General features: G+C 48.3%; 1 protein-coding gene across 3 annotated transcripts in view; it reads left to right on the forward strand.

The window, feature by feature from the left end:
* The first annotated feature begins 252 nt into the window (after window positions 1-252).
* The window catches only part of ATP6V0A2 (ATPase H+ transporting V0 subunit a2), a 37,436-nt gene continuing 9,756 nt past the window's right edge, over window positions 253-27,932 (forward strand). For 2 of the 3 annotated variants that reach the window (XR_010749383.1, XM_066371130.1), the window contains exons 1-15: window positions 253-587; window positions 6,959-7,037; window positions 12,440-12,537; window positions 13,872-14,009; window positions 14,647-14,735; window positions 15,904-16,030; window positions 17,796-17,878; window positions 20,160-20,253; window positions 20,976-21,188; window positions 24,094-24,244; window positions 24,422-24,558; window positions 24,874-25,061; window positions 25,156-25,246; window positions 26,255-26,373; window positions 27,028-27,238. Coding sequence is in view for 2 of the 3 variants with exons in the window: in XM_066371130.1 (XP_066227227.1) it covers window positions 471-587; window positions 6,959-7,037; window positions 12,440-12,537; window positions 13,872-14,009; window positions 14,647-14,735; window positions 15,904-16,030; window positions 17,796-17,878; window positions 20,160-20,253; window positions 20,976-21,188; window positions 24,094-24,244; window positions 24,422-24,558; window positions 24,874-25,061; window positions 25,156-25,246; window positions 26,255-26,373; window positions 27,028-27,238 (1,935 nt within the window). In the remaining variant the exon portion in view is untranslated. The remainder of the gene's footprint in view (window positions 588-6,958; window positions 7,038-12,439; window positions 12,538-13,871; window positions 14,010-14,646; window positions 14,736-15,903; window positions 16,031-17,795; window positions 17,879-20,159; window positions 20,254-20,975; window positions 21,189-24,093; window positions 24,245-24,421; window positions 24,559-24,873; window positions 25,062-25,155; window positions 25,247-26,254; window positions 26,374-27,027; window positions 27,239-27,932) is intronic. The other variant, XM_066371131.1, reaches the window with a different exon arrangement.

Here is a 27,932-nt window from a genome sequence, read left to right on the forward strand (position 1 = left end):
TAAAAACCACAGAATTGTGTACTCTAGTCGGGTGAACTGGACGGCACGTACACTTAATAAACTCATCTTAAAAACCTCTACACAGCCGCCTGGGTCTGGCGGATCGTCGGGAGCCCAGCAGTGCTCCGCCGGGTTTGCGCTGGTTGGCCCCTCGGCCGCCGCCGCCGCCGCCGTGGCGGGTCGCAACTCCGGGCGCCGTTGGTCGGCCGCGGGGTGGGGGTGGGGGGCGGAACCGGAACCGGCGGTCGCTGGGGGCGGGGCCTGGCGCGGCTGTAGCGGCGGCTGTAGCGGCGGCCGTGGTGGCAGGACCCGGGATAGCCGCTGCTGCCCGGAGCCCCATGGTGCGGGGCCGCGGCCAGGCCGCAGGAGGAGCCCGAGGCCCGGGCCGCCCCGGCTGACCGCGCGGGCCCGCGCTGCCCGGAGCCGCCGTCGCCACCCGTGGGCCCCAGCGGGGCGCGCGCCGGCCCGCCATGGGGTCCCTGTTCCGGAGCGAGAGCATGTGCCTGGCGCAGCTCTTCCTGCAGTCGGGCACGGCCTACGAGTGCCTGAGCGCCCTGGGCGAGAAGGGCCTAGTCCAGTTCCGAGACGTGAGTGTCGCCCGGGAGCCACGGGCCTTCTTTCCGCCGGCGCCTGGACCAGGGCGCACCGCGGCCCTCATGTCCCGGACGGGCAGCTGAGGCTGGGGTTCCGGGCTGGTCAGGGACGCGGAGCGAGGTCTTCATCCATTTCAGGTCGTGCCACCGGGTGCTCCTGTGCCAGGCACTGGGCTAAGCGGGGGGACACATTTGATCAAGGCCTCTCCGAGTCCTTTTTGAACTTCATGGGGCGGTGGGGGACAGAGGTTGGACAAATAAACACTTAAGCAAGAAAAGGTTTGCTGTAAAGAAAATAAAATGGGGCGATGTGAAGGTGGCTTTACAGGCGGTGGTCAAGGTAGGCTTCTCAGAGGAGGTGACACCAGATGGGAAGGAGCCAGCCCTGGGAAGCTGTGGGGGAACCGGGTGCCAGGTGAGCCCAGAGCCTGAATTGGCAGTGAGCGTGGGGTAAGCTCCTCTGGGGAAGGGGTTTGTGTCGGTTTTGTTCACTGATGTAGGACGGTGTACCATTGCCTGGTAGGGTGTGGGGCGTTTCAGGTTTTGTGGAGGGGAAGCCAGTCTCCCAGACGAGTAACAATAAATACTTGTTTCTGTATCTGTTTACTTGTTTATTATTTGTCTCCACCATGGACTGTTAACCCCCTAAGGACTTTGCCAGGGCTGTTCACTCCTGATTCCCAAAGACTTGGAACAGCCCCTGGTGTTTGTGGGCACTAATAAGCATTTGTTGAATGAACCAACAAGCTTTTACTGAGTGCCTGCTCTGTTTTTGGTGCTGGGGACCCAGTGGCAAGCAAGGAGGACAAGGTTCCTGTGTTCTTGTTGCTCACAGCCTGGGAGGAGACAGATAAGCACCCTGATTATGAAGCATAATAGGTGCTATGAAGGGCGAGGGAGGGAGATTATTAAGCAGGACCTAACACTTATGCCTGAACTGGAAGTCACTTAGGTGGACATTTTATTTTCTGGGCCATGGCTTTCATCCCCAGGTTGTTTCCCTTTATCTTCCTGAGGGGTCCTTCATTTCAGAAAGGAATACCACTAACTGGGCTGTGATGTCAGTGATCCTTGGATTAGCTCCATAAAGCAATTGTAAAGCCAGGAGAACACCCTGAGTGACAGGTGATCGGTGAGGCTGCAGGGCAGGCCCAGCTCTCTTCCTGCTTCCTGGCACCACTGTGGCTTGAGCTCCTGATACCCAGGTACTTGGCAGGTGCTGTGCAGAGCTGTGAGCAGCATCTTAAAAGATTCAGGAAACAATCGCGATAGAAACAGGCTCCCTCCTCCTTTACAGCGGATAGATTTGTTCCATCTTGTCAGGACTGGAGCCAGGAGACTTATCAAGTTTAAGTCTCAAGAGGTTTGAACAAATGCCCTAATCTCCACAAAGATTTGAGTTTCACTGAGGGCCATTACATTAGGTAGCAGACAGAGTGTACTGGGGATCCTTTTCAACTGGAAAGCAGTGAAAGAAATAGAAAATGTGGTCCATTTCTTTTCTAGAAGGAAAATAAAGCTAAAATGCTAAAATGAACTCTTCTTTGTGTGTTGTACTATGTTTTCAGAGCTTGGGGGAGGGTGTGTGTCTGTGTGTCTGTCTTCCTGTCGACTCTCAAGCAGTGTGCATGCTAGTGCAGAAAGTTCCACCACGTTTGACATTCTTCCTCTCTTTTATGGGGTTTCTTACTGACTTTGCGTTCACCGGATGGGATCACTGACCTCAGTCTTTTCTGGCTTGCATAGACTGAATAATTTCCCCCTTTAAATAGTTTCTTCTAAGGAAAAGGAGGCAGGTCAAGGGTTTCTGTAGTGATAGCCAATGAGAAGACCTGGGAAGGAAAGTTTATTTAACTAACGGTAGGACTCAGTGAAGGGCTAGATCGTCTCCCTTTGTAACAGTCTGCCTGCAGTCTGCGAACAGTTTTCACCTGTAGTCTCTTAGCTGCTGGTATGGGAAGGTCGCTGGTGTGGACATGAGTAAAAACAGCGCCAGGCTTCCTCTGCTGGCACTGCTAGCTTAGATGCTAGTGTTTGAATGATTCTACATGTAAATGTACTTTGTATCACTGGCTTGGAACTAGGGTGATATTGCCTCCCTAAAAAGAAAGGAGAAATAAAAGTTTGTAACAGAAACCATGTGTGTGTGTGTGTGTGTGGGGGGGGGACGGACAGCTAACACACATAAGATGGTGATGATGGTGGGTGTCAAACCTGATCATGTTTGTGTTATTGCCACAGAAATTTGCCTTTTCATAAAGTTTCTATTTGTAGAACCACAGTGTCCAAGTAGGGTTATTAGTGTTGAATATTGAAAGGGAAAAAAAGATGAAACTGAGAAGTAGTGTCATTTGTAGACAGGTTTTGATGCCTGGCTTCCTTTTCACGTTCTTAGTTCTGTAGAAATAGGTTGTGTCTAAATCATTAGGAACTTGAAAGTGGTTACTTTAGAAAAGTGTGAGTTCAGAAATGAATGCAAATATGACAGACAAGTGAAATTAGAATTTTTAAATCTTTCTTCTGGTCACTTCTTTAGAAAAATAGTTTATAACACTGAGTAAGAACCAAAACTTTGGGGGAGACACTCTCATGTTATTTGAGCTGTTTCATGCCAAGCTGTTGTCTAATTATTTTAAAACTTTATTAATTGATTTTAGAGAGAGAGAAGAAGGAAGAGAGAGAAACATTGATTTGTTGTTCCATGTATTTATGCATTCATTGGTTGATTCTTGTATGTGTCCTGCCTGGGGATCAAACCCACAACCCAACTGAGCTACCTAGCCAGAGTTATAATTATGTTCTTTGAGAGTGCCCACTACAGATAGATGCTGGATGAGTGAAGAATTCTTGCCCTAAATTCCTTTCTTTTAAGTTTTTTTTTCTTTATTGATTTTTAGAGAGAGAAAGAAAGAGGGGTGGGAAAGCAAGAAGCATCAACTGATAGTAGTTGCTTCTCATATGTTCCTTGACAAGGCAAGCCCAGGGTTTCGAACAGGCAACCTCAGCATTCCAGATCGGCGCTTTATCCACTGCACCACCACAGGTCAGGCCTAAATGCCTTTCAACATGACGATTACTGTAATTTTCTGATTATAAAAGTAGTACATGAGGGAAAAAAGTATATTGTGGGAAACTTGGAAAATATAAGAATAAGATAATAACGTCTATGATTCCAATATTTAGAAATAAGTATTTTGCCTGACCAGGCGGTGGCGTAGTGGACAGAGCGTCAGACTGGGATGTGGAGGACCCAGGTTCGAGACCCTGAGGTCGCTAGCTTGAGCACGGGCTCATCTGGTTTGAGCAAAGCTCACCAGCTTGGACCCAAGGTTGCTGGCTCGGGCAAGGGATCACTTGGTCTGCTGTTGCCCCCTGGTCAAGGCGCATATGAGAGAGCAATCAATGAACAACTAAGGAGCTGCAACAAAAAATTGATGTTTCTCATCTCTCCCTTCCTGTCTGTCCCTATCTGTCCCTCTCTCTCTGACTCTGTCTCTGTCACAAAAAAAATTTTAACTTTTGGTTAATATTAGTCAAATAATTATTATTTAAATACTATATTTACTTATTTTTAAAATTATTTTTATTTTATTTATTTATTTATTTTTAACAGAGACAGAGAGAGAGAGTCCAAGAGAGGGATAGACAGGGACAGACAGACAGGAACGGAGAGATGAGAAGCATCAATCATTAGTTTTTCGTTGCGCATTGCGACACCTTAGTTGTTCATTGATTGCTTTCTCATATGTGCCTTGACCGTGGGCCTCCAGCAGACCGAGTAACCCCTTGCTCGAACCAGCGACCCTGGGTCCAAGTTGGTGAGCTTTTTGCTCAAACCAGATGAGCCCGCGCTCAAGCCGGTGGTGACCTTGGGATCTCGAACCTGGGTCCTGGGCATCTGAGTCCGACGCTCTATCCACTGCGCCACTGCCTGGTCAGGCTATTTTTATTTTTATTTATTGATTTTAACCAGAGAGGAAGGGAGAGAGAGAGAGACAGGAACACCAATTTATTCTTTTTTTTTTTTTTTTTTACAGAGACAGAGCGAGAGAGAGAGGGATAGATAGGGACAGACAGACAGGAATGGAGAGAGATGAGAAGCATCAATCATCAGTTTTTTGTTGGGACACCGTAGTTGTTCATTGATTGCTTTCTTATATGTGCCTTGACCTTGGGCCTTCAGCAGACTGAGTAAACCCTTGCTCAAGTCAGTGACCTTGGGTCCAAGCTGGTGAGCTTTTTGCTCACATCAGATGAGCCCACACTCAAGCTGGAGACCTCGGAGTCTCGAACCTGGGTCCTCCGCATTCCAGTCTGACGCTCTACCCACTGCGCCACCTGGTCAGGCTTAATACTGTCTTTAAATGTATGTATATATTTATATAATTGGAGTCACACTGAAAATATCTTTAATCTTTTTTACACACAAATCATGAATAATTTCCTGATTTTATTAAATATTCTTTTACATTTTTTTTTACTGTTTTAAACTTTGTATTAGAATCTAAGTTGAGGGAAGAATATGTGGGCCTGACCAGGTGGTGGTACAGTGGATAGAGCGTTGACCTGGGGCACTGAGGTCCCAGGTTTGAAACCCCAAGGTTGCTGGCTTGAGCACAGGCTCATCCAGCTTGAGTGCAGGGTTGCCAGCCTGGAAGTGGGATCACAGGCATGGCCCCACGATTGCCTGCTTGAGCCCAAGGTCGCTGGTTCACCTAGAAACCCCCCCGCCCACCAAAGCATGTATAGAAGCAATGAATGAACAACTAAAGTGCCACAACTATGAGTTGATGCTTTTCATTTCTCTCCCTTCCTGTCTGCCCCTGTCTATTCTCTCCCCCACATCTCGTTTTAAAAAAAAAAAAATTGGCCCTGGCCGGTTGGCTCAGTGGTAGAGCGTCGGCCTGGTGTGCAGGAGTCCCGGGTTCGATTCCCGGCCAGGGCACACAGGAGAAGCGCCCGTCTGCTTCTCCACCCCTCTCCCTCTCCTTCCTCTCTGTCTCTCTTCCCCTCCCGCAGCCAAGGCTCCACTGGAGCAAAGTTTGCCCTGGCGCTGAGGATGGCTTTGTGGCCTCTGCCTCAGGCGCTAGAATGGCTCTGATTGTGGCAGAGCGACGCCCCAGATGGGCAGAGCATCGCCCCCTGGTGGGCATGCCAGGTGGATTCCGGTTGGGCGCATGCGGGAGTCTGTCTGACTGCCTCCCCGTTTCCAACCTCAGAAAAATACAAAAAAAAAAAATACAAAAAAAAAAAAAAATTGTGGGAATAGTGAACAAACTCTGGCTACTCATTCCATTTTAACCCCTGACCCCAAGAACATTACGAAGCAAATTGCTGGTGTATAATTTCGTTTATAAATATTTCAGTAAGTATCTCAAAAAGGTAGGACACTTAAAAATCATAACCACAGCCTGACTGTGGTGGTGCAGTGGATAAAGCGTTGACCTGGAACACTGAGTTTGCTGGTTCGAAACCCTGACTTCCCTGGTCAAGGTACATATGGAAGTTGATGTTTCCTGTTCCTCCCCCCTTCTCTTTCTCTCTCCTCTCTAAAATGAATAAATAAAATCTTTAAAAAACACCAGATTTAAAAAAAAATCATAACCACAATATCATTACCATATGTAAAAAATTTTAAAGAATCTCATAATCAATATCGTAGTCACTTGAAACATACATACCTTTTAATACGTATATAATAAATTACGTGCCTAAATCATAATTTTTATATAGCTTTATTGATGTATATTAATAAAATTCACTCACTTCAAGTGCACAATTGATTTTTAGAAAGTTGACTGAGTCACGCATACATCGCTGCAGGCCCGTGTTAGACGTGACGTCACCCCAGGAAGGTCTGTGCGTTCCTTTACAGTGGCTCCCACACCTGCCCCAGCCCCAGCCCACCACCAGTCTGCTCTCTGCCTCTAGGTTGCCTGTTCTGGACATTCTGTAGAAATGGAGTCACACAATTTGTGCCCTGTTGTGTCTTCTGTCACTCACGCTACATTTCCGAGAGTCTCCCATGAGGTTGAATGTGTCAGTAGCTTGCTCCTGTAGTAGTATTCCTACAGTAGAGTCTACTACTCTACTGTTGAGTAGTATTCCATGGTTTGGGTACAGACTGTAACTTCTTTAATCAATTTACTGTTGTTAATTTTTTTGCTATTCCTGAGATTGATTTTTTTCTAGATAAATCTTTTCTGCATCCATAGTTTTTTTCCTTAGGTTAAGTTTGTTTATGAGATATTTCTGGGCCAACAGGTGTTTATTTATTTTTTAGGTGTTTTTGGTTAACAGTTGCCAAATCACTTTCATTTTGAAATTTTAGAATATTCAAAGAAAATGTTTTATTCTTTCCTCAGCTCAACCAGAATATAAGTTCTTTCCAAAGAAAATTTGTTGGTGAGGTGAAGAGGTGTGAAGAGCTGGAGCGAATATTGGGTAAGTTTATTTTAATAACCTAAAAAAATCATTTTTATATAAGCAGAAACCTAGTCACATTAGAAAATATAGATTAACAGAAAAGAAAAAAGGAATTGCCTATGTTCTCACTATTTGGAGGTAATCACTGTTATATACATAGGTTTATATTACTTTTTTTTTTTTAACAGGGACAGAGAGTCAGAGAGAGGGATAGATAGGGACAGACAGATAGGAATGGAGAGAGATGAGAAGCATCAATTATCAGTTTTTTGTTGCGACACCTTAGTTGTTCATTGATTGCTTTCTCATATGTGCTTTGACCATGGGCCTTCACTAGACCAAGTAACCCCTTGCTCGAGCCAGCGACCTTGGGCTCAAGCTGGTGAGCTTTGCTCAAACCAGATGAGCCCGTGCTAAAGCTGGCGACCTTGGGGTCTTGAACCTGGGTCCTCCGCATCCCAGTCCGACGCCTTATCCACTATGCCTGGTCAGGCAGTTTATATTACTTTTCCATGCTTTTTACTATTCCTCTATAAAAGTAAGGATTTGCAGACATAACGGTCATTTTGTTACCGGCTTTGTTTCTTATTTAATAGTACTCACTGTAACATCTTTCATGTCAATTAACAGATTGAACCATCATCGTTTTTATTTTTAAAATTTTTTGACTGATTTTATTTTATTTTATTTTATTTTTTTTTTAATTTTTTATTCATTTTAGAGAGGAGAGGGAGAGACAGAGAGAGAGAGAAGGGGGGGAGGAGCTGGAAGCATCAACTCCCATATGTGCCTTGACCAGGCAAGCCCAGGGTTTCGAACCGGCGACCTCAGCATTTCCAGGTCGACACTATCCACTGCGCCACCACAGGTCAGGCTTATTTTTATTTATTTTTATTTTTTGCATTTTTCCAAAGCTGGAAACGGGGAGGCAGTCAGACTCCCGCATGCGCCTGACCAGGATCTGCCCGGCATGCCCACCAGGGGGCGATGCTCTGCCCCTCTGGGGCATCGCTCTGTTGCATCCAGAGCCATCCTAGTGCCTGAGGCAGAGGCCACAGAGCCATCCTCAGCGCCTGGGCCATCTTTGCTCCAATGGAGTCTCAGGTGCGGGAGGGGAAGAGAGAGATAGAGAGTAAGGAGAAGGGGAGGGGTGGAGAAGCAGATGGGCGCTTCTCCTGTGTGCCCTGGCCGGGAATCGAACCCGGGACTCCTGCATGCCAGGCTGACACTCTATCACTGAGCCAACCGGCCAGGGCTTATTGACTGATTTTAGAGAGACAGAGGAAGGGGAGGGGAAGAGGGAGAGAGAAGGAGAAGCATTTATTTTATTCTACTTAGTTGTACATTCACTGGGTGCTTTCTATGTATGCCCTGACCAGGAATCAAACCCTCAACCTTGGTGTTTCGGGACTATGCTCTGCGCTATAACTGAGTGAGCTAAGTGTCTAGGGCCAACCTATCATCATTTTTATTTATTTATTTATTTATTTATTTTTATTTTTCTGAAGCTGGAAACGGGGAGGCAGCCAGACAGACTCCCGCATGCGCCTGACCGGAATCCACTCGGCATGCCCACCAGGGGGCAATGCTCTGCCCATCTTGGGGCATCGCTCTGCCGCAATCAGAGCCATTCCAGCGCCCGAGGCAGAGGCCACAGAGCCATCCTCAGCGCCCAGGCAAACTTTGCTCCAGTGGAGCCTTGGCTGCGGGAAGGGAAGAGAGAGACAGAGAGGAAGGAAAGGGGGAGGGGTGGAGAAGCAAATGGGCGCTTCTCCTGTGTGCCCTGGCCAGGAATCGAACCCGGGACTCCTGCACACCAGGCCAACGCTCTACCACTGAGCCAGCCGGCCAGGGCCTCTATCATCATTTTTAATGGCTGCATACTATTTATTGTATTAATGTGCCATACTTCACTTAACCCATCCCTTGTAGTTTATTGTAATTTAAAAGGATTGTATTATGTGTTAATTGTAGCAGTGAACAAAGGGAGGCGGAAGTGGCGGGTAGATTGGTTGATGATAACTTCCTTTTTCTCAGGGCTTCCTTCGTAGAGGTGCTATAGCTATAGAGTCGTGTTAACCACTGACACCGGGGAGCTCAAGGCTCTTCGTTTATCGGTAGACTCTGTAACATCTTAGTCTGAAACCGTCATTATCATCACCAGCCTTGGAGTTCTGGCTGAAATAAGGGGAAATGATCTCTAACGATGGACTGAAGTCTAAAAGGTGTTTTTAGAAGGATGCGCAGAAGAACGTGGGGATGAGAGCGTTAGGGGCAGATGTGACTTTTAGTTCTAACAGCTAATTATTAGTGTGGGTTTTCTGGTTATTAGTTGGGGAATTTTAAGATAGACACACAATCTTTTAGTCATCTGCATTCTGTTCCTTTTCATATATTTGAGGTCCTAGTTATATTTGTGGATTGTATACAACAGAACAGTGATTTTCAACCTTTTTTTATCTCATGGCACATATAAACTACTTACTAAAATCCTGCACCATACCAAAATATGTATTTTTTGCTGATCCGACCAAAAAAAAAGGTATAATTTTGATTCATTCACACCAGATGGCTATTGTTGTGTTGGCTGTTGTCATTAATTTAACAATCTTTTTTAAAAAAAATTTTAGATATTTATTTATTCATTTTTGGAGAGTGGGGGAGAGAGAGACAGAGACAGAGAGAAAGAGGGAGAGAGAGAAAGAAGGAGGAAGAAGCAGGAAGCATCTACTTGTAGTAGTTGCTTCCTGTATGTGCCTTGACCAGGAATTTGAACTGGCAACCTCAGCATTCCAGGTCAACGCTTTAGTTACTGTGCCACCACAGGTTAGGCTAATTTGACAGTCTAAGGGAGAAGAGGTCAGTGTTTCTGACTAAATAGGTATTGCACGTTTTAAAAACTTCTTGCAGTACACTGTTTGAAAATCTCTGCAAAAGAATGATACCATATTCTTGGCTTTGCAACATATGTGAGTCATTAAACAGGTTGTATATTTGGAATGAGGTTTTTAAAGGCAGGGCAAGAGTGCTAACACATTAGATATGCCCAGGACTTCCTGTAGCGTAAACTGTTTCAAAAAGAATCCAGACTTGCCTGAATAGTGGTGGCACAGGAGTAGAGCATTGACCTGGGATGCTGATGTCCCAGGTTTTAAACCCTGAGGTTTAGAACCAGCTTGAGTGTGTGGCCTTATCCAGTTTGAGCATAGGCTTACCAGCTTGAGCGTGGGTTGCTGGCTTGAGTGTGGGGTCGTGTCATTGACATGACCCCATGGTCTATGGCTTGGGCCCAAAGGTTGCTGGCTTGAAGCCCATGGTCACTGACTTGAGCAAGGTGTCACTAATTTGGCTGGAGCCCTCTAGTGAAGGAACGGATGAGCAATCAATGAACAACTAAATTGCTGTAACTATGGGTTGATGCTTCTCATCTTTCTCCTTTCCTGTCTATCTCTGTCTCTCTCTTGTAAAAAAAAAAATTAATAAAAATCCAAATTTAGGTATAAATAGGTTCAAATGATTCACTTCCATTTCCAGAAACCTCTTAACCACGTTGTGCTTCCTTTGCTCTCTCATTGATAAGACATCCTCACTTTTCTTTCTTTCTTTTTTTTTTAAAGCAAAAGAGAAACCAGAATATCTTTCTTTTTAATAAAATAAACAGCGGGACACTTCTTCAAAATATTATATCTGGTAATGACTTTACTAGGTATCGTGACTTTAATCTTAAGGAAAAGGACATTTCATGGAATTGGAAAGGTAAACCAAAGAAATTCCTCTTGGCTGGTTCCCTCCTGGTTTCGTGAGTCCTGTTTTCCGGTGCAGGGGGGGAGGCTGTGCGCACTGCTCTCAGCTTCACGGCCACCAAGGCACGGGCAGGAGAGCCTGGCTTCTGCCCAAATCTCCCAGGGGTGAGAGGCTGTGGTTTCCTGAGTGTGCCGGCCACTCGTGCTGTCCCTGGTGGTGAGACTGACCTGAGGTGGGGGTTCGTTCCCCTGTGCGCAGCAACACCCCATCAGACACAAGCAAGAGTGTGCCACCCAGAACGTAAAGGTTGGCCCTGGCTGGTTAGCTCAGTCGGTTAAGAGTGTCGTTCCGAAATGACAAGGTTGCAGGTTCGATCCCTGGTCAGGGCTCACACTGGAAGCAACCAGGGAATGCACGACTGAGTGGAACAACAAGTGACTGCTTCTCTTCCCTCCTCACCCCATCTCCTTTCCTCTCTTCTGTCTCTCTAAAAAAAATCAATAAAAACCCTGGGCTTGCCTGGTCAAGGCACATATGGGAGTTGATGCTTCCTGCTCCTCCCACCTTCTCTCTCTCTCCTATCTCTCTAAAAATGAATAATAATAAAGAAAATCTTTAAAAAAAAAAAATCAATAAAAACGAAGCCCGGGAGCCAGACAGCTTGGCTGGTTGGAGCAGTCCCGGAGCACAGAGGTTGCCGGTTTGATTCCCCGGTCAGGACACACACAGCAGCAGCTCGATGTTCCTGTCTCTCTCTCTCTCTCTCTCTCTCTCTCTCTCTCTCTCTCCCCCCCTGCCTCTCTCAAAATAAAACATAAGTAAGAAAATAAAGGTTTATTTAAGGAAGTGGCACCAAATCCGGAGGCGCAGATGAGCTAGTTTGCTAAGACCTGGCTCCTTGGTGGCTTCCAGGAGTGGGCTCTGCAGGGCCTAGGGGAGCTAGGGCTGTGCTCAGGGCGGCGGTCTCTACTGACTGGTTGGCACCAGGTTATGGGGTAGCGGGCCATTGCATCTGGTCCTGTGTCAGTCGTGGAGTCGGGCTGCTGCTTTCCCCAGGGTGTGGTTGGTGCAGTCAGCCACCGTCCTGGATCCAGAGCTGACGCCAGCCGAGTCCTCACTGTCCCCTGTATTTCCTTTGACTGAAGCTCTGTCTCTGTGGTCAGCCCACCAGAAGCTTTGTTCCTGTAAGGCAGTTTGATGCCGAGCACAGTCGGACGTCCTGCGTGCTTCGTGATGAAGGAAGGGTGGGTGGACAGAAATGGGAAAGGTCATGTTAAAGAAATGAAGTTTCTGTGCGGTTGTAGCGGGGACGGACAACTGTAGCTCTGTTGCTGGGTCATTCCTGCAGTTCCGAGTGTGTCCTTGACCGGCTGCTGCATCTGCGCGTGCAGAGACAGCTGTCCCCCGGAGTTCTCCAACTGGAGAGTGGGGAATTTCGGAAGTGTTCACCCAGGCTCTTGTTCATGTCGTCACTGATACTCTGTCTAGATGGTAGAGTCATCTTTGGAGAGAAGGTTGCAGTGGGCGAACTCTAAGTCCATTGGAGCAAGTAGAAGTTTTGGTGCATTTAGATGTTAGTTTTTAGATAACCTCAGAAAGGTTGGGATGGAAAATGTTCTGACAGAAGAACCTCAGGGTTTTCTTGACTCTGATTTGTTTAACTTTTATTTCCTCAGCATATCTGGTGCAGGAAATTAACAGAGCTGACATCCCCCTTCCTGAGGGAGAGACCAGTCCTCCTGCACCGCCTCTCAAACAAGTTCTAGAAATGCAGGTAAGTTGCTTCCAAAGACTCCGTTTTCTGTCCCGTCTCAGGCCCTGCGAACTGACTCTTTCGATGTGGCTCTCCTGCTCTCCTGCCTGTTTTAAAACTGTGGAATGTGATGGTTAGCCCTCAGTGATACATTCATTTTACATATAATCCAGTTTTCTTTAAAATGTGCTGTGTGATGTTGAACAGAGGCTCATGAGAAACAGCACACGAGGCCTGGTTCTCTGTCCCGAAGTGTTTCAGAGAGGTTGTCCCGCGCTTGGCCTGGTCCCACTTGCTCTCCTACTACCCATGGCGAAGCTTTGGTCCTGTGCCCTTGCGCTCTTCCTACGGTCCCTGAGTCCCCCCTCCCGCCCCAGTTTTCAGATGCTGGTGTAAAGGTGATAGGTTGTTCCATTTGGGCAGCCCGCAGAACTCCTTCTCCCCGGGTTCAGTGTCGCAGGTGTTGGGGGCACAGCATTCTCTGGATGTTTGCGCCCTGCCCCGGAGGTTTCAGTCTAAGCATCCGACTGTTTTTGTTTCTCACACCGGAAAATAGCTGAGAGCTGCCTGTAGCTCCTGTAGAATGATTACTGTTGTTTAACTAGGACCATTTCATTGCTGGCTGCCTTGTTTACCTGGGAGGAAGTCATTGAACACTGGGTATATGAGTGGACTCTAGCGAGAATTATCCAATCAGATGAGTAGAAGGCAGTCATCTGGTTTGGCCTGTGTGAAGGGTTGGGCTATGATGACACAGTGATTACTGACTGTTTATTGTTTTATAAGACAGAGTACAGTGTGAATATAGTGTGTCAGGGGATTTGTTCAAATACAAGTTTTCATCGAGCCAGTTGTTTGTTTCACAGATTTCTGCTTCTGTTGTTTTCATACTTAAGCATTGATTGTATGTAACAGATTATTTAAGGAGAATTTTTACATCCAATTCATTGTAAGTGCAACTGTATAGACAGTCTTAAGCTAGAGGCATGAATACATATATGTATTTAGAAGAGATTTTCCAAACATTTTTTCTGTGTTGCAAATAAAAAGGAAATGTAGTCCTGAAGGAGGAAGACTGTGATGTGTGTTAGTGGATGAGCAGACCCGAAAGCCAGAGAAATGGTGGGCACTTAGGGCGTGAGCGCAGCCTGGGGGCTTAGAACCATTGTAGCACCCTGCTGGGAGGGCCCAAGTTAGCAGGAGACAGTAAGCGGTGGCCTTCACAAGCCCTTGCCTGTCTCTCTGTCCCTGCCACACACATCAGGCTCTCTAAAAGGCCGCAGGGGCTGGCGTCCTGTTGCAGAGAGATCCTCGGAACTGAGGTGAGGTCCCAAGGCTCTCCTGTTCTGTTTTAGGAGCAGCTGCAGAAGCTTGAAGTGGAACTGAGAGAAGTCACCAAGAACAAGGAGAAACTGCGGAAGAACTTGCTTGAGCTGATTGAGTACACTCACATGCTGAGAGTGACGAAGACCTTTGTCAGACGGAACGTGGAGGTGCGGACGGCCCTGCGAGGAAATGCGGTCCTCTGCTGAGGGTCCTGAGATAGTTTGGTCTGAGCTTTGTTTTTCAGTTGGATGACATGACATGATAAAAAGCGTAGGCCTTTCCTGTGTTGGTCGGTTTTGGCAGTAACAATACTTCTGATTTGTAAAATGTTTCAGTTCGCAGCTGAAAAATAATCTTTTTATGATTAGGAGAAAAAAATTGAACAGTTTTTCAGTTCTAAAGTTTAGTTTTTAATCTCCAAATTGCTAAGAATAAAGGAGGTAAAAAAAATTTAATTTGTAAGAATCAGGAACGGTCTGTGTAGGATCTCTACACTCACCTGAGCATCAGAGGGAGAAGTAAGTCCCTTCTGAGCTCAGTTTCACTTCAAAAAATTACTTTACCTTGGATGAAGGGTTTGACAGAAATCACTACTCTACTTTTGTGTGACTGTCTTCAAGTAGCTCACAGAGAAGGGGTGGAGAATGATCCCACTTGTTGGTCAGAGCTGAGTCACATGTCTGAGTTCTCTGGGGGTCTCAGCATCAGACCTGCTCAGTCAGTGATGTGCCCCAAGCTGTTGTTGGGGGGAATGGCCTGTGAGATCCCTGTTAACTAGACACACTTGGTTTCGTATCTCTCTAGTTTGAACCCACTTATGAAGAGTCCCCGTCCTTGGACAGTGACTCCTTGTTGGACTACAGTTACATGCAGAGGCTGGGAGCAAAACTGGGGTAGGTGACGGCACGGGGTGTCGGGCTGCCTGCCCCCCTCTTGTCTAAGGGAGACGTGCATGCTCTGCAGAGCGGATGAATGGGCACATTGGCACGCCGGTGATGGAGGGGATGAAGGCGAATTCTGTGTGAGGAAACACTGCGCCCCTGTGTTGGCTGAACCGCGTGACGCAGCTGTGTTGAGTTCTTAGCTCAGTATGAGGCATATTTCTTCTTTTGACACAATGCGTTGGAAAGGAGGAACATCTACACCAGGGTTATTCCAGTAACGGCCAAATAATTGGTCATTGGAGCATCAAGTCCTGTTTTGTTTGCTGGAAGCCTGAGGGCTAAACTGCGTTGGTGAAGATCTTATTTAAGGGTCTCTTTTTGCTGTCCTTTCTGTTTATTTGAACCAATGGTAACTTGTTTCCCAGTGTGATTGCTTTTTATTATGAACTTACCAATATGTTCCTCTGTTTATTCATTATCTGTAGGAATTCACTGTGTAGTTTGAGGATGTATTCCTCCAGAGAGAATTTGTTTTTACATTTGGTGAGGTACCTGGGAACCCCCTACCAACCTGGAATCATTTTACATTAATTTCTCAGCTTGGGGTTTTTTTGTTTGATTTTCTCTTGGATATTTCACAATGCCTTTAATGTGAATGTAAGTCATAAGCTTGAGCAAATTCTAACCTATGATTATAAATTTTTGAGGAAGACTTTCCCCCTTCTTTCTGGAACCAGAACTGAAATAAGTGTACTTGTAGGCTTCTCTGGAGTGTTTTTTTCTCATCTACCCATTCACTGAAGGTGAAGCACTTTGTGTGTGGGGTTCTAATTTTGGAGGGGGGAGTTGGGGGGAACCAGTTTTTTTCTCCTCACTCAGCACCCACCCGCCCTGCTGGCATTGAAACTCAGGATACTGGTCAGTATAATATTATACATCAGGGCGGCCACAAGGTCCTGTTTCTTTGATTCCAAGAATTTCTCTAGTTTTAGGCCCAGTGATACATTGAAAGGTTGTTTCAAAAACACTTCATCCAACATTATAGATATTTGGTAATTGGAGGGCTTTCCATATCTCCCCATGTTGCCAGAAAAGAAAATCTGTGTTATCCTTTTAATGTACTTGATAAGAATTCATTGCTTTCCGCGGACTGTAACTTGTCCATATTATTTCGTAGATTTGTATCTGGCCTAATTAACCAAGGAAAAGTTGAAGCGTTTGAAAAAATGTTGTGGAGGGTCTGCAAAGGGTACACCATCGTGACTTATGCAGAGCTGGATGAGCCCCTCGAGGACCCGGAGACGGTGAGTAAATGCCGTGATCTTTTTTTTCCAAAGGAAAGAATTTTTTTTTTTCTAAAAAGAGAGAGACAAAGGGGGAGAGATGAGAAGCATCAACTCGTAGTTGTGGCACTTTAGTTGTTCACTGATTGTTTCTCATATGTGCCTTGACCAGGGGGCTTAAGCTGAGCCAGTGACCCCTTGCTTAAGCCAGGGGCGATGGAATCATGTTGATGAGCCCGTGCTCAAGCTAACGATCTCGAGGTCTCAAACCTGGGTCCTGAGCATCCCAGGTCAATGCCCTATCCACTGCACCACCGCCTGGTCAGGCCATCACGGTCACTTTTTAAAAAGCAACAGACTTGGAGCACAGTTGGAGGTGCGGTGCAGAGAGCCATCTGGGAGTGAATTGTTGGCCGATGTCTTGTCCTTGCATATTTTGAATATAGTTCACAAAGCAGAACTTTCTTGTGCCCTCCCACCACATGACCAGGACAACAGCACGATACATTGCTGCCCTCTGAGCATCAGCTTCACTCAGGTTCCCTCACACTCCTCTCTTGTCCACCAGCCGGTCTGTGACCTGTCCTTTAGCTAGGAGAAGGCTCTGGCCTCGTCCCCTCCACCCCCGCTCCCTGCTCCGGGATGTGAGCACGGGATGTGAGCCCTTGAACCTGAAGGGCCTCCACTCTGCGGGAGCCTCCACCCACTGGGCTCTCCTGCCTCCCGGCATCTGGAACGACCCCTGTGACACTGTCATTGTGTCACTGTACTCCTCCACGCACAACCCGGCCGTGGCTTTCTGCCACTCAGCAAAAAGCTCAGGGCCTCACAGCGCACATCTTGTCACCTTGTCATACCTCTGACCGCATCCTGTCCACTTCCCTGTAGCATGCTGGCCCATTGCTTTTCCCACACTTGTTTCTGCACAAGCCGCCCCTTTGCTCCAGAGTTCTCACCCTGTGTCCATGTGGGCATGCCCCCTCCCCCATCCTTTAGTCAAATGTCCCCTTCGCAGAGAGGCCGTCCTTTGTCACCCAGCTCACCATCGCAGCCTCAGCCCGCCCTCCCTGTCGCCCTCCAGCCTTGTTCTGTACATGTGCACGTTATTCGTGTTAGTTCTGCTCTGTGAATGCTCTGCAAATACTGAGCTCGCGCCACTCGGCGAGCTTCCTGCCAGCTTCCAGTCACACTTTGTCACATGATCACTGCACAACTCTGTTTCTGTGTTTCTGTTTAAAGACACCCTATTTAGCAGATACTAGTGACCCATTAACCTTGAGGGCCAGCCAACAGCACCGTCCCTCACACCCAAATGAACCTTATCCCACACATTTTCTCTGTAAGGCACACACAGCCTTCCTGCGCTTGGGGACACTGGATGCGCGTCAGCACTTCCCTGCAGCTATTTCAAACAGGGAAACAGCCAACAGATTGCACAAACATGTGAAAACCGTGCACTGACTAGGTCACGATAAGGACACTTGTTTACAGTTTGAGATGAAACAAGAAGGCAGCGTGTCACCTCGCCCACCTCTGTTGGATGTGCATGTTGGGTGACTCAGCATTTGTGTCACTCTGCTTGTCTTTAAATGACCAAAAAAAAAAAATGCAGTGAGGATTGATTTGGGTTAGGAATGTTTTCCGGGGTGAACTTGCACTTGTGGGGCCTGTAGTGATGAGGGCTGACAGGCCGTTGGGTGAATGGCAGGACCCTGACGGAGGTGGAGCTCCCCAGAGCTCGCAGTTCCAGACTCAGAGGGAACAGCTGTCCTCGCTCACTCTGTAGGGAGAAGTCATCAAGTGGTGTGTGTTCCTGATATCCTTCTGGGGAGAGCAGATTGGCTACAAGGTCAAGAAGATATGTGATTGGTAAGAAAAGAAACATTCGTTCCATTTCTTTTTTTTTTTTTTTACAGAGACAGAGTGAGAGTCAGAGAGAGGGATAGATAGAAACAGACAGGAACGGAGAGAGAAGCATCAATCATCAGTTTGTCTTTGCGACACCTTAGTTGTTCATTGATTGCTTTCTCATATGTGCCTTGACCACGGGCCTTCAGCAGACCGAGTAACCCCTTGCTCGAGCCAGTGACCTTGGGTCCAAGCTGGTGAGCTTTGCTCAAACCAGATGAGCCGGCGCTCAAGCTGGCGACCTTGGGGGTCTCGAACCTGGGTCCTCTGCATCCCAGTCCAACGCTCTATCCACTGCGCCACCGCCTGGTCAGGCCATTTGTTTCTTTATGTTCAGGAACATCTAGTTTTCCTTCAGGGTCCCTCTGATTGAAGACAAATGCAGTGGATGCCAAGGCTGCTGGGTTTTGTCATGTGTTACTTTTGCTGTCATGCCACGATTTTAGACATTTAATTTCTCGCTTGCCTGTGTGATACTTAAAAGTAGAGATCATGTTAATAACATTCCCAGATTTGGGGTTTCTTGGGGAAATTAAGGCTTAAGGTCAGTTGGAAAAGGAATCAGATTTTAGTGTTTTGTGTCTTCCTGTGGCTTTGAGCTCCACATACACTTGCCTGTCCCGTCTTACAGTTTATCTCCTGTCGCACATGGGGCAGCCCTCTTTGCATGGGGGGAGGGGCACGAGCGGTGAGGCGGGTGGGCTCCAGGTGGGCCTGTCTGGGTTTGCCACACACTGTCTGGGCAACTGTGGGCAAGTCACCGAATCACGGTTTCTTCCTCAGTAAACGAGGGTGGGAGCTCCCTCCTCACAGGCTGTCGGGGCTCATTGAGATGACACAGTGAAGGGCTGCACTGAATGTTGAGTGTGTCACAACAAGAATCTGTCTGTGACTCGTCCTTGTCAGCCAATGGCAAATAAGCGCAACCAAAGAAAAAAATGTAGAAGCAGCCCCCTTTCTCACCCGCAGGGATATTTTAGATGGCCTTGTTTCTTGGGGGTGAGGATGGGACTTGGGTTGGTTTTGGGTCAGTGTTCCCAGAGTTTGACGCTCAGTCAGTGGTGCTATGGAAAGTCATTTGAGGTGTCACATGGACAGACATATTGTTTCACTAGAGAGCTGTTTATTTTCTTTTTTTTGTTTGTTTGTTTTTTATCTTTCTGAAGCTGGAAACGTGGAGAGACAGACTCCCGCATGTGCCCGACCGGGATTCACCTGGCACGCCCACCAGGGGGCGATGCTCTGCCCACCAGGGGGCAATGCTCTGCCCCTCCGGGGCGTCGCTCTGCTGCGACCAGAGCCACTCTAGTGCCTGGGGCAGAGGCCAAGGAGCCATCCCCAGCGCCCGGGCCATCTCTGCTCCAATGGAGCCTCGGCTGCGGGAGGGGAAGAGAGAGACAGAGAGGAAGGAGAGGGGGAGGGGTGGAGAAGCAGATGGGCGCTTCTACTGTGTGCCCTGGCCGGGAATCGAACCCGGGACTTCTGCACGCCAGGCCGATGCTCTACCACTGAGCCAACCAGCCAGGGGAGAGCTGTTTATTTTCATGTAGATTAGAAACACTGTGAGCAGCACAGCAGACCCGTGGTTTCACAGGTGGCAGTGCTAAGTATCAGGCTGGAGCACATGTTTAATTTCAATAGAACTTGCAGAAACACATGAAGGTGGTATGGGAGCAGCTGCGGGGTGGGGGGGGGCAGCCTTGCCTTCCCCTGTGCCCCGGGGGCCACATGGCCCCGGGAGGACGTGGCCCTGCGCAGTGGGGGGAGGTTTATCCCAGCACGTGTCCAGGCAATGCTAACAAACCAGAGCTTCAGTCTCCCTTTTATTTCTCTTGAAAAGGTAGTTACTGTTGTGCATTATTTGTTTTGTTTTCGTGTGTCAAACTTCTTTATTGATTCCTACCCCAAAGAGGGTGATGAGTTGTGGGAGGTTGGAACTAGGCACGAGCTTCGGGAATCAGCCCTGCCAGGAGTGGAATTTGGGTCCGAGGGAGTGTGCTAACTTGGCTGAAGTCAGCAGCAGTGTGTAGAGCGGGTGCCTGTCTCCCTGTCCTTCCAGCAGGGTGCCTTCGTTCCACATGCAGGAGCCACGCCCCTGTGGTGGTGGTGGGCTGAGGTTAGCTCTGGAGTCCCATCACACCTGCTAGGTGGTGGCGCAGTGGATAGAGCGTCGGACTGGGATGTGGAGGACCCAGGTTCGAGGGTCCCAGAGGACATGTGACTGTATTGAACTGTCTTGCAGCTACCACTGCCACGTGTACCCGTACCCGAACACCACTGAGGAGCGGCGAGAGATCCAGGAGGGGCTGCAGACCCGCATCCAGGACCTGTACACTGTGAGTCAGCCGCAGCCGCTGCCCCCGTGGCTGAGGGCTCGAACCGCACACAGACCCACATACTTTCCGGCTTAATGGGGTGCGTTTCCATTGTGTCCGATCAGGGTGTTTCAGGGAGATTGGAAGTCACTTATCTTCCTTGTCTTCATGGCACTTTTATCTCAGAAGCCTGTTAGAAATTAAAGGTCGTCTTTGCTGTGTCAGAGTATAGTTCTTCACAGGTGAGGGGGGACGACAGACAGATGAGCCTTTTACAAGAATGGCTCTCAACTCACGTTCCTGCTTGTGGCAGGTAGGGAGGTGCTTGGTGGCAGGGAGCCGACTGTGACCCACTTAGGCAAGAGGGGACTCTTGGCAGGGTGGAATGGGAGATGGTGGCTCACAGTGTGGGCAGGGAGCTGGGCCAAGGCTGGGAACGGGTAAGAGCCCGGGAGCTCTCGGGACTGAGCCTGGCCACTGTGCTGCCACCGTGACAGTGACTGCTAACCACTTCCTGCAGCCCTGGGGTCCTGCTCTGGGAGGCAGCTCCAGCAGAGCAGCTGACGGGCTGAGCATAGGTTTTCCACCTGCCTCCTGGTGGCTCTGGGGTCCCTCTCGGAGGAGAAGTACTGAACTGACTACCGTCTGTCACTGGGAGACATTCCCCTAAAACAAATCCGGAGCCCAACGGACAGCAGTGGAAGTCGCCCATTCCGCTGAGCGCTGCATCTGTCCTCACACAGGTGCTTCACAAAACCGAGGACTATTTACGGCAGGTGCTGTGCAAGGCTGCCGAGTCCGTCTACACCCGCGCTGTCCAGGTGAAGAAGATGAAAGCCATTTACCACATGCTGAACATGTGCAGCTTCGACGTGACCAACAAGTGCCTCATCGCCGAAGTCTGGTGTCCTGAGGCCGACCTGCCGGGCCTGCGCCGTGCACTCGAAGACGGGTCGGTAAGGCAGCCCCGGCGCCCGGCACTGTGCCCCAGGGAGCTGGGACCCGCAGGCTCGTGGGAGTAGACAAGATAGTGTTTTTAGAGCGACGAGGGGCACCTCGTGACTCTTTCCTAAACTGGATTTACGGAGAGCCAGTTGTGTAAGGGCGTGTGTGTGTGTGAGTGCTCTTACTCTGCTCTCTGGAGTAAGGAGTGCAGTCCCCTGGTTCAAACGTCAAAAACTATAAAAGACACAGTTCAGTGGCATCATCCCCTGCTCAGAGATAGCCATTGTTTAGGTTCCAGGATGTCTCTGTCTTGATATCATAGGTAAGCAGATAGGTACAGACACTCTTTTTCTTTCCTTTTCTCTACAAAAGGCTGAGTGCTATTCACACTGTTCCCATCACTTAATAAAACTTCCTTGTTTTTTAAAGTAACTATTTAAAATCCCACTGTGGGGTCTACCGTAGCTTATCTAACTAGTTCCTTGGTCATTGAGGTGGTTTGCAGTTTTTTTTTTGTTTTTTTTTTTTCTTCATTTTTCTTAAGCTGGAAACAGGGAGAGACAGTCAGACAGACTCCCGCATGCGCCCGACCAGGATCCACCCGGCACGCCCACCAGGGGCGACGCTCTGCCCACCAGGGGGCGATGCTCTGCCCATCCTGGGCGTCGCCATGTTGCGACCAGAGCCACTCTAGCGCCTGAGGCAGAGGCCACAGAGCCATCCCCAGCGCCCGGGCCATCTTTGCTCCAATGGAGCCTTGGCTGCGGGAGGGGAAGGGAGAGACAGAGAGGAAAGTGCGGTGGAGGGGTGGAGAAGCAAATGAGCGCTTCTCCTGTGTGCCCTGGCCGGGAATCGAACCCGGGTCCTCCGCACGCTAGGCCGACGCTCTACCGCTGAGCCAACCGGCCAGGGCCTGGTTTGCAGTTTTATTAAGACCATTGAGGTGACTAACCCTTGAGCTTGGATGGCTCCCACATGCACAGATCTGTCTGTCGGGTAAACTCACAGACGTGGGATTGCTGGGTCACTCCAGATGTTGCCAGCCATTGCGTTTCTCTAGTTATGAGTGAAGTTGGGTATGCTTTTGTTCACGAGCCTTTCGAGGGTTTGTGTGTGCGCGCGCTTATGCATGTAGGCTTTGTTCGACTGGGTTGTTGGTCTTTTTCTTACTCATTTTTTTCAACTTTCTGTCACAGAAAAATATTTTCCCCCATTTGACACTCGTCTTTTGGTATTTCTGTTTGTTTGCTTTGGTTGCGCAGAAGGTTTTTGTTTCACCTGTAGTAGTTGAACCCATCAGTCTCCACCCTCATGATGCTGAGCCCTGACTTGTGGATTTTTCCCCACGAGGGCTGTGGGATCAGTCCCCATGTTCCTGTGTGGGCTCTCCTGCATTCTTCACTGGGAAGAGCAGGGTTACTTAGGAAAGCAAGTTTTCAGTTAATCTTCTTGTCTCATTACTTAATTCTGTGATGGCAGAAGCCTAAAATGTCATATCTGTGATAATGTCAATGTCACATACGCAGTGCTAAAGCAGGAGATGCTGCATGAATGTCATTCATTATCTCAGGTCTGAGACACCCAAGATCTAGGGTCGGGTCAGGAACCTATGGCTCACGAGTCAGATGTGGCTATTTTGATGGCTGCATCTGGCTTGCTGAAAAATCTTTAATAAAAAAAATAATGTTAAAAATATAAAACATTCCCATGTATTACAATCCATTCATTTCCTATGGCTCATGTTCATGATTGCGGGTTACTGGAGCCAATCACAGCTGTCCTCCGGGACAACACCAAATTTTTATTGGATAATGTGTAATGTACATGGGTCGTTGTATGGCTCTGACGGAATTACATTTTAAAATATGTTGTGTTAATGGCTCTCTCAGCCAAAAAGGTTCCCGACCCCTGACCTAGGTGCTTGTTACTTATCGAGGTGGCAACAGTTTTGAGGGACATGACTGATACTCTGGTGCTGTGTGTGCATGTGTGTGTATGCATGTGTTGTTTCTGACCTTTCAGGTCTCTGCTGTGGCCTGTCCAGACCTCACTGCTCCTGGACCTTGTGCACTCACCACTCAGGCTGGACGAAACCCTCCCAATTTCACCTTTTATTGTGTTGGCCCCCCATACTTCCCAGGGAATGCTTCCTGGTCATTTTGGGGTTTTTTCCATCTGGGCTCACAGATATGACACTGCTTCCTTCACATTCTCTGGTCTGGAGACTGTTCCTGGGCAGGTCTGTAGCCATCGGCGGTGTGTCCCCACATGCTTATGTTCTGTGATCTGTGGGCTGTAGCTTTGTTATAAATGCTGTTCATGGGCTTCAGTTTTGCTCTCTCGCTGCTCTGTCTGCTCTAGAGGGGACTCAGGGAGATTCAGGCTGCACTCACATGCACGCTTTCTCAGAACCTCGGGCCTTTCAGAAATATATAATTTGACTGGAAAATCTATTCTTGCAGTAATAACCTGTTTTACTTTATTTTAAAATGTTTTTTCCCCATTATAAGTCAATCTCATATATTTCAGAAGAATCGTAAACACTGAAGAAAGAAGCTATACATATGGTTTTGCCACACTAACGTTGAATTTTGGTTTATTCTTGTGTTTTGGCTTTATTAGGTGATATTGGGGCTGTTTCTAAATTCCTCTTGAATATTTTTAAAAGATAAAATGCTCCATTCCAGTTTTCTGTTAGAGATCCTGGAATCCTCCTGTCTGCATGCAGCTGTCCCTCCCAGCGCTCCGTGCCTTCCCACCCGCTCAGCCTTGCTCCACTGTACTTGACCCTGTGGGGGCTGCTGAGTCCTTTCCCGGGGAGCCCCACAAGGAGCCTGGCGGTAGCAGGCGGCAGCATTTGTTGAAAGGGCGCTCAGTCAGTAATGTTTTTCTTCTCTTTTTTTCCTTTATGCGAAGAGAGAGAGCGGTGCTACCATCCCCTCATTCATGAACACAATCCCGACAAAAGAAACACCTCCGACCCTGTTCCGCACCAACAAGTTCACCGAGGGCTTTCAGAACATCGTGGATGCCTACGGGGTGGGCAGCTACCGGGAAGTGAACCCAGGTTGGACATCTGAGCATTGGAGTTGTTTGGAGAGACAGGCTCGCTACTACTGCTCTGTCACCTCAATCAGTATACGCTGTTACTGTAGCCTGTCGGTTCTCTGTTGCGAGGCTGCGTGTGGGTGAACTGGGACATCCTGCCTTTGCCGTGGGTCAGCAGTCTCTTGCTTCCCTGCAGCTCTCTTCACCATCATCACCTTCCCCTTCCTGTTTGCCGTGATGTTCGGGGACTGTGGACATGGCTTTGTGATGTTCTTGTTTGCCCTCCTGTTGGTGTTAAACGAAAACCACCCCAGACTAAACCAGTCACAAGAGGTACAAGTGCAGGTGCCGCGGCTCCTCCCGTCTGGTTGGGTACCATTAGCAGTGGTTAGTTTAGCTTCTGTAGGACCAAAAAGAGACGTATGTTTTTTAAATGCCAGTTAGTGTTTGGCAATAACCGTAACCTGCCTGAGACCTCAGTAAAAGGTGTGGGTGGGTGGCCTCTGTGTGACAGGGATATCTGTCTGTTACATTGCCTTGTTTCTGAGAGAGCCCCTGAGGGGAGTTGGAGAATGTGCCCAGACCGGCCCGATCATATCAGCATGCTTCCCATGAGCCTGGTCTGCTCACTGCACTCACTCTTCACAGATCATGCGCATGTTTTTCAACGGCCGCTATATCCTCCTGCTGATGGGGCTGTTCTCGGTGTACACTGGCCTCATCTACAACGACTGCTTCTCCAAGTCCATCAACCTCTTCGGCTCTGGGTGGAATGTGTCTGCCATGTACGGCCCGGGCCACGGCCCTGCGGAGCTCCAGGGCGCAGCGCTGTGGAAGTGCGTGTCGGGGGTGGGGGGTTGGCGGGTTGGCGTGGTGCTGAGCGGGAGGAGCATGTTTCAGGAGACCTTTCTCACCTGCTCTCTGTTGTAGTGACAGCGTGGTCAAGCACAACAGGGTCTTGCAGTTGGATCCAAGTGTCCCCGGAGTGTTCCGAGGCCCTTACCCGCTGGGCATTGACCCTGTGAGTATGCGTTTCCCACATCATCTGGGGCTCCTGTGTCATGCGGCCAGCTTTTAGCTGTCCCCATGTTTCTTAGACTGTGAGGGTCATGGGCTTTGTTTTTGTTTTATTTAATTTTTCAATCACAGTTTACACTCTATCATTTTGTGTTAGTTTCAGGTCTATAGCATGATGGTTAGACATATACTTTACTAAATGCTCCTCCAGTATTTCACATACCTGCTTGGTATCACATATACTTTCATTAAATTATAAAAATCGGCACTGTAGCCATTTGGTTCAAAAGTGGCATCTGTGTGTGTATTTCCTGTATGTAAAGGGTCTGGGTCTTCTAAAATGTCTCCTCCACCCTGTCTGGACCCTGGAACCTGCTGTTGGTCACTGTGTCTGCCTCCATAATGTCCTCACAGTTATACAGATAAACACACATATATGTTCTTGTTCTTGCTTTACCCACGAGCCAGCTTTACCATTTCAACTTGTTTTCCAAAGGGAGAGCGTCATACCGCACATTCGTGTGTGGCCTTCCACTGGGCTGAGCACCTCTGCCGTGCTCCTTCCGGCCCGTGGTGACCACTGGGAATGGGCTCGCCCCTGTGCTCAGTTGTCCGCATGCTTTAGCTCATGCTGAAGTCCTGGCCTCACTAGATAGAATGGCTCCCGCTACCCCCAAGGGAGTGTCCACTCCCGGCTCCCTGCGCCGATGGTGGCATGCATCCTCTTGCTTTTCCCTGAGGCGCTTCCTAGGCGCGTGTCCCTAAACCCGGCACCAGGTCACTGGCAGTGTCTTGCCTTTTTATTGAAATGGAATTGCTTTGTAAGGGGGACCCTGGTTTAAGAAAGCAGCGGTTCTCAGACTGAAGCTTCAAGGAGAAAGTCTGAATGTTGCCTTCTTAATAAATTTACAGCTGCCTTCCGATGTCAGATAGGAACTTGATCCTCTGTCACCTGTTTATCCTGAGGCAGTTGAAGGACATTAAAGATTTCTTTCTTTTGTTTCATCTTTAGATTTGGAACTTGGCCACAAATCGCCTCACTTTCCTGAACTCCTTCAAAATGAAAATGTCTGTGATTTTAGGAATTATTCACATGACTTTTGGAGTCATTCTGGGCATATTTAACCACTTGTAAGTATAGATTTTTTTTTTAAGGTTACATATCTTTTTATTTTTTTAATTTTATTTATTCTTTTTTTTTTTATGAGAGAGAGAGAGAGAGAACAGGGGGAGGAGTTGGAAGCTTCAACTCCCATATGTGCCTTGACCAGGCAAGCCCAGGGTTTTGAACTGGCGACCTCAGTATTCAAGGTCTACATTTTATCCACTGCGCCACCACAGGTCAGGCGCTTTTTTTTTTTTTGACAGAGACAGAGAGGGATAGATAGGGACAGACAGACAGGAATGGAGAGAGATGAGAAGCATCATTCTTTGTTGTGGCACCTTCGTTGTTCATTGATTGCTTTCTTATATGTGCCTTGATGGGGGGGGGGGTTACAGCAGAACAGTGACCCCTTGCTCAAGCCAGCAACCTTGGGCTCAAGCCAGCGACCTTAGGCTTTAAGCCAGCGACCTTGAGCTTCAAGCTAGCAACCTTGGGACCATGTTGATAATCCCACATTCAAGCTGAATGAGCCCATGCTAAAGCCGGTGACTTCAGGGTTTAGAACCTCACTGTCTCAGGTTGGCACTCTATCCACTGCGCCACCATTGGTCAGGCACAAAGAATTTATTTTTTATCTTAGTCCAGTCTTGTTTGTGGGTTGATTGATTACTTTCTTCTAGGCATTTCAGGAAGAAGTTCAATATTTACTTGGTGTCCATCCCGGAACTTCTGTTCATGCTCTGCATGTTTGGGTACCTCATATTCATGATCATCTACAAGTGGCTGGTGTATTCAGCAGAAACCTCCAGAGTTGCTCCTAGCATTCTGATCGAGTTTATTAACATGTTTTTATTTCCGACCAGTGAGACAAGTGGTCTTTACACGGGTCAGGTGAGTCAGCTTCTTTTCCACCTTCATGACTTATAAGCAGCCCTCCTGGCAGCCTTTTGTTTGGGACGGTGGGACGATTACAGGTGCTTTCCCCGGGCCTGCCAGGCACACAGGTGTCTCGTGTTATCACAGAAGAATGCCGGCCTGCTCCAGACACTGCCAAGGTGTTCAACAGGCAGTATAATCCAGATTCACTGCCCCGCAAGGGCTGTCAAAACTGGTGAGAAGAGGCCCTCTCCGATTGGCTCAGCAGTAGAGCATTGGCCCAGCGTGTGCAAATCCCGGGTTTGATTCCCGGCCAGGGCACACAGGAGAAGCGCCCATCTGCTTCTCCACCCTTCCCCCTCTCCTTCCTCTTTGTCTCTCTTCCCCTCCCTCAGCCAAGGGAGCAAAGTTGGCCCGGGTGCTGAGGACGGCTCCATGGCCTCCACCTCAGGCACTAGAATGGCTCCGGCCACAACGGAGCAATGCCCCAGAGGGGCTGAGCATCGCCCCCTGATGGGCATGCTGGATGGATCCCGGTTGGGCGCATGCAAGATTCTGTCTCTCTGCCTCCCCGCTCCTCACTTCAGAAACAAAACAAAACAAAACTGGTGGGAAGAAAATGTTCTCCTGGAGAGCACCTGGGGCTTCCCAGTCCCTCTATTTTTCATGTTATTTAAAATCAGCCTCTGACTAAGGTCAGTCATCAGAG

The sequence above is a fragment of the Saccopteryx leptura genome, chromosome 2 (assembly GCF_036850995.1).
Source record: "Saccopteryx leptura isolate mSacLep1 chromosome 2, mSacLep1_pri_phased_curated, whole genome shotgun sequence".
Taxonomy (NCBI): Eukaryota; Metazoa; Chordata; class Mammalia; order Chiroptera; family Emballonuridae; genus Saccopteryx; species Saccopteryx leptura.